Source organism: Priapulus caudatus, unplaced genomic scaffold (assembly GCF_000485595.1).
Source record: "Priapulus caudatus unplaced genomic scaffold, Priapulus_caudatus-5.0.1 Scaffold189, whole genome shotgun sequence".
NCBI lineage: Eukaryota > Metazoa > Priapulida > Priapulimorpha > Priapulimorphida > Priapulidae > Priapulus > Priapulus caudatus.
Genome location: NW_014577250.1, coordinates 307,739 through 314,261, shown reverse-complemented (window position 1 = coordinate 314,261; position 6,523 = coordinate 307,739). Strand labels below are relative to the sequence as shown.

The 6,523-nt window shown below is 51.6% G+C and overlaps 1 protein-coding gene across 1 annotated transcript in view; it reads left to right on the top strand.

The window, feature by feature from the left end:
- LOC106806994 (synaptosomal-associated protein 25-like) overlaps nucleotides 1-6,523 on the top strand; it is a gene marked incomplete in the record, with an annotated part of 123,821 nt that overhangs the window by 103,237 nt on the left and 14,061 nt on the right. The window contains 1 exon segment of the mRNA XM_014809190.1: nucleotides 5,423-5,540. Coding sequence (XP_014664676.1) covers nucleotides 5,423-5,540 — 118 coding nt within the window.

Here is a 6,523-nt window from a genome sequence, read left to right as displayed (position 1 = left end):
TCCTCCCGTTCGTCGTCACCCGATCCCCGCCGTCTCCGTCGTCTTCACTCCTCCCGCCCCCGTCGTCGTTCAACCTCCCTCCCGGCGTCCCGTCGTCGTCACCCTCCCCGCGTCTCCGTCGTCTTCACCCCTCCCCGCCGTCTCCGTCGTCGTCCCCCCTCCCGCCGTCTCGTCGTCGTCACCCCTCCCCGCGTTCCGCAGTCTCGTCCCTCCCCGCGTCCCGTCGTCGTCACCTCCCGCCGTCTCGTCGTGTCCCTCCTCCGCCGTCTCGTTCGTCGTCCCATCCCGCCGTCTCCGTCGTCGTCACCCCTCCGCGTCCCCGTCGTCGGTAACCCCTCCCGCGGGCCGTTCGTGTCACCCATAGCGCTCGTGTCTCCGTCTTCGCCCTCGTCTCCGCCGTTTCCGTCGTGTCACCCTCCGGCCTCGCGTCTCGTCGTCGTCACCCTCCCCGCCGTCTCGTCGTCGTCACCCCCCCTCCGTCGTTCGTCGTCGTCACCTCCCCCCGTCTCCGTCGTCGTCACCCCCTCCCACGTCTCGTCGTCGGCCTCTCCACCGTCGCCGTCGTCGTCACCATCCGTCGTCACCTTTCTTCCCCGCGTCTCGTCGCGCTGCCTCTCTCCGACCGCGCCGTTCGTCGTACCCCCTCCCGTAGTCCGTCTTGTTCACCCCCTTCCCGTCGTCGCCGCCCCTCGCTCGTCGCCCCCTCCGTCTGTCGCTGTCCTACCCCTCCCGTTCGTCGTCACCTCCCCTCCCGTCGTGCCGTCACCCCTTCCCTCTCCGGTCGTCGTCACCCCTCTCGCCGTAGTCCGCCGTAGATTACCCCCTCTCCGCCCGTGTCTCCGCTCCCCGCTCCTCGTCGTCGCGCTCTCCCCTTCTCGTTCGTCGCCCTCCCCCTCCCCTCGTCGTCACCCCCCTCTCCGCCCGTCTCCGCCGTAGTTCACCCCCTCACCGTCGTCGCCGTCCCCCTCGCCCGTCGTCGGCCTGCAGGTCATTCATCACGCGTAGCCGGCGCAGTTCTCGCGTCCTCGCTAGACGCTCTTGATGGTCTGTAATTGATCGCGCCAACGCACGCGCCACCGCACGCCGCTAGCCTATCCGTTCGATGTTGTTGGTCTGCCGTCGGGACGCGCGGTTGATGGTTGTGCTGTGTGGTGTGTTGTGTGTGTGTGTGCGTGTGTGTGTGTGTGTGTGTGTGTTGTGTGTGTGTGTGTGTTTGTTGTGTGTGTGATGTGTGGTGTGTGGGGTGTGTGTGTGTGTGTGTATGTGTGTGTGTGGTGTGTTGGTGTGTGTGTGGGTGGTGTGTGTGGGGTTGTGTGGGTGTTGTGTGTGTGTGTGTCGTGTGTGTGCTTGTGTGTGTGTGTGGCCTGTGATGTGTGTGTGTGTGTGTGTGTGTGCGGTGTGTAGTGTGTGATGTGTGTGATGTGTTGCGTGTTGTAGTGTGTGATTGTGTGCTGTTGTGGGTGCTGGTGTGTGTGCTGTGTGTGCTGTGTGCGTGTGTTGTGTGTGTGTGTGTTGTGGGTGTGTGTGGCTCGGTGTGTGGTAGTGTTTGGTGTGTGTGTGAGTTGCGTTGTGCGCGTATCGGCACGTGGCCAGGCTACTTGTCGCGAGTATGTAGCGAGTTTCAGCTGTTCCTGCAAGCGCATAGGGGTGCTGTGCTTGCACATGCAGCGTTACCTTGCGGACTGGGGAAACCCTAAAGGCCCGCACACGGTGCCGCATTGGAGCGCGCGCAGCTGCCTCCGAGTGCACGCTCAAATATCTAATGCTATATGTCTATATAGTTGAAGTGTTTCTCGCAACCGGATCCGGAGCATCCTCAGTTGCGCAATCTTTGCCTAGTAGTGAGTCCCCTCCAAACACCAACGCACACGCACACGCACACGCCACGCCACGCCACCAAACCCGCTATCGTCAGTCAGGCGCTCGTGTGCTCGCTATGTACATCTGTAAACAGACGGACGGTCGCAGCGCTTCGTCCGGCCTGTCGTTAGCTAAATGGCCAGACGCCAATTCATTCTGGTCTTACCGCCGATTACACGGGTTATTTAATTAGGGTGGCGGACCACGTCGACGACCTTCGATAAAGTCTAAACAACTGTTGCCAGCGCCATTCCTACAAGTCTCCCGGATACACAATTGAGCACAGAGCTGAGAGCGCCTCGTCGCAGTCGGTAGTTTGGGAAAAACTCGCCGGGACAAGTTTCCGCGGGCATTGCACGACCCGAGCGTGTATGGCAAGGTTCGTATATTTCATGCTCGTTAGTTAACTGTAATGTTGTTTAAATGCTGTTTATGTTGTTCGAGTGTTTTCGGACAGGATTATGGCAAGTCGGCGAGACGTTACTCAGTAGATGTCTACCCAGTGTCTCGGCGTGATTGACGCTTAACGTCCTGCGGGAGATAGGGGGCGATGTGCCGTCGTTGGTCTCGCGTGGCGCAAAGAATTGACTGCCGGCGCGTTGCGGGAACACGTTAAGTCGCCGCGAGCAACACATTACATCAGAGAGAGGAGAGAGAGAGAGATAGAGGGCGAAAGAGACGAGAGAGGACGAGAGGAGAGAGATAGAGGACAGATGAATTGAGAGAGAGAGAGAGAGATTGATGGAAGGAGAGAGTAGAGATAAAGGGAAAGCAGATGAGAGAGAGAGAGTGGAGGGAGGGAGAGACGAGCGAGGAGAGAGAGACGAGAAGAGAGAGGAGAAGATAAATTGAGAGAGGACGAGGAGAGAGAGAGAAGGGAGAGAGAGAGAGGATTGAGAGGGAGAGAGCAGAGAGAGAGAAAGAAGAGTGATGGAGAGTGGAGAGAGAGCAACGAGGAGAGATGAGACGAGGAGCACGAGAGAGAGAAGGTGTGATAGCAGCGAGCGATAGGTGGCGGGTTGGCGGGGGGGTAGCTAGACGTGCACGTTCGAGAAATTCTGTGGACATGTTCATTAGTCGACTCAGCAAAGAGAGAAGGCAGGGGTTTAGGTGGGCAACGAGGAAGTGCGAGTGAGCCAAAGTGCGTATGTCTGTGGTACTAAGGCGACTCAGCAGAGATGAGAGAGATGAGAGTAGGGTAGGATAGCGGTGGGGAAGGACGGGCAGGGAGCAAGGGGGAGGTGAACAGGAGGAGCCACATAGCGTATTCTCCGCGAGACGGTAACCTGCTAGTGAATGAGATTCGATATATCATCTCTTGTTCTAGACGCAGCGGGCGTCTGGAGGGCGGGGTAGTACTGGGACAGAAGGACCAATGTCCCTCCCGTTCAAGCGTGCCGAATGCAAGAGAAAGGGTAGCGCCTGGGCGCAGAGAAGCCTCGAGAGACTGTTAGCAGGCGATAAGTGAACTGGGAAATATAATGTGGACGGAAACGCGCAATTGCGGGCTGCATCGCGGGTGGGCGATTTTATTTGTACTAGCTATTAACGTTATCCAGCGGGAGGTTTCGTGGGGGTCGACTTGAGGGGCGGGTTTAACCTTTATCTCTCCCATTTTATTGGCAGCGTGTATATTTACTACACGAAAAATACTGATACTCTAGACTCGAGTCATATCAATATTTTGTTTTTAAACAAAAATTGTATTAAATATATATTAAAATCTAAATATTACCTTAAAATGACAACAATTTTCAAAAAGAGGGGAATGCCGGCGATGAATTTCATTAGTACATTCATGCTTACTTAGATATTATTTTTGAAAATATATCTTCTGGTTAGAAGCATCTTTGAATAAGGGTTACATCGTCCCTTGTCAATATATTTGCACACACGCACCACACACACACGCGCTGCGGGCACGACACACACACACCACATTCACACCTACGGGCATTGCGCGCGCACAGATCACACTGCGCACCGCGCCACCACTACAAATTTACAACCACACGTCACAGCTCCACTCACAGCTGTGGCAGGCGAGTGATTGGTTGTTTATACACCGCAGCCCGCATGGCTTTGGTGTGTGGTTGGATGTCCCCGCCCTATTTATGGTTATCCCGCGTAGCCCCTGCGCGGTGCCTGAAGAACTAGTCAGTGTAATTAGGGAACGTTTCTGTTTTTTCAGATTATTTATTTCATCAACATCCGTTTATATGTATAAGGCATTGTCACGTCTCCTATATTGCTTGGCTCACCCTGTGATATGAACCGGCAGAGCGAATGATAACGAACTATGTAGCCCCCGCCCCCGCACACGCTGTAGGCAAACTTGTGCGCATGGTCCACCGTGCGCGATGGATCGCGCGAGCAAGTTCCAAGGTTCGGATCAAATCTAGTTATATTAGTATTAGAACGCTCGCTCACACGTAGTATATTATGTTATATATTATAATATTAAATATATTATATATATATAATATATATAATATATATATTCTTATTATATATATCGGTAGCGTGCATTCAAGCAAGCGCGTTCTACGTTGTTCATCGGATCTTCGGTCGTCAGGAATTTTGAATCGCACGACGCCGATGCATTTTGGACCCTACTATCTGTGAGATATTATGTAACTCGGCTGCATTAGGTGTATGTTCTCTGTACGGTTCCGGTATGCCCGCAACGTACCCTGGTAACTGTCTGGTATACCGGACCGTACCCGCCTACTCCCAACCGTACCCTGTTTTGAACCTCGACGACCCATGTTGGCAGGAAGCGCGAGCGGTCCGGCGAGTACCCAGAGGTACGGTCCGGCAGTACCCAGGGTATACGGTCCGGCTACAGGGAGGAGCATTTAGACCGAATATCAACGTAACTGCGTGATGCGTTTACACTGGCGCGTGTTCCTATGTGCGATCACGCCCCCCCTTCCCTCCCGATTGATTCGATTGGCGATACGTGGCGTCGGGCACAGGTGCGAGCGCAAATCGGCGGTTTAGCCGATGTGTTCGAAGTGGGGAAAGTGCGAGTGTTTTTGCGGCGCGCGTCGTGAGCGCGATTGATCTTTGTGCTGTAACGCGTCACCTCACGACTGGACGTTGTCAGGGACGAGAAATTATATATTATATAAATATTATCTAAATTTATAAATTATATATAGCACGTGTCATTACATTGTCACGTTGATGTGAAATCGGTGTCATGTTGCCATGAAGTCTTGGTGTCAGACGGACACGACGTGGTGACACCGCGTTGTCATGACATCATGTTGATGTGACGTAGTGACGCGTGTTGTCATGGTGTCAGACTGACGCGACATCCGCATTGTCATGACATCACGTTGATGTGACGGTGTGATGCACGCCATTACAATGTCGCATTGACGTGACTTTGTGACATGTCACGTTCATTTCACGATGTCAACCTGAGGTGGCATCGTGAAACGCATCGTCATGGTGTCACGTTGATGTGACATTGTGACACGCGTTATCAATCATTGTATACTCTATGCTGGCTCCATGTGTACCTAGTAACTCCATGCATTTAACCTGTGTGCAGAGCAACTGGATCGTGTGGAGGAGGGCATGGATCACATCAACCAGGACATGCGGGAGGCTGAGAAGAACCTGACAGGCATGGAGAAGTGCTGTGGCATCTTCGTGTGTCCGTGCCAGAAGTAGGTAGCACCTGCTGTACTGGCCCAACCTTTATGCTACTCTCTATACTCACTACTTCAACCTCAAATCCGCTCCGAACATAAAACCTACCCATTACTTATTATTATTTACTCATTATTTTACTTATTATTATTATTGTTATGCTATTTTATTAGTTACTTAGTTTATCACTTATACTATTTACTTTTTATTTAATATACTAATTATTACTATTAACGTCGAACTGATCATCCTACTACCTCGACCGTTTCTTGCCACTAAACTTAAACATTATCCTCACCATGAACTTGTCCCTACCATTGCCTCAAACCTAGTCCTCATCCTAACACGCCCCTATCACTATACTACTTTATATACCTTATAACTAACCATAAATCAACCAATAAAATTAATTCTGACCTGAAACAGTCGGCTGCAGAAGGAAACAATTGCTCACTGCAATTATGCAATTATACAATTATAACTGCATGATGCTCACTGCAATTATGGTGTCAGCACTGTCGAAGAAGATCTACTGACTCGTCTTGGTGCCATGCTGGAACGTCAATATCATCAACACGTGACATCCCGGAACAACAACATGCCAGGGACAACCCATACCAAGACGAGTCAGTAGGTCTTCGACAGTGCTGAATCATGAACAAAGGTTGAATTATCATGTATGATCGATCATTCACCGCTCAAGGAGAAGTACAAAGAATGGTAGAAATTTGACGGTCATGAGTAGGCATAACTCGGAATTGTGTTTTTATAGTTTATATTTTGTAAAAAAAAGTCTATTACTATTTACGTAAATAGTACTAATCGAAATATTTTTTTACCAAAATGCCAAGAGTTGGTGCATGCCTTCAGTCATTTCAGAGTTCAGTCAGAGTTCAGTCAGAGTTCAGTGTTAGTGATGCGTTCAGTCATTTGAGCGGATGGCTGTCCAGCGTTTCCGAAACGCACCATCTCTCTCTATATATATATCTCTCTCTCTCTC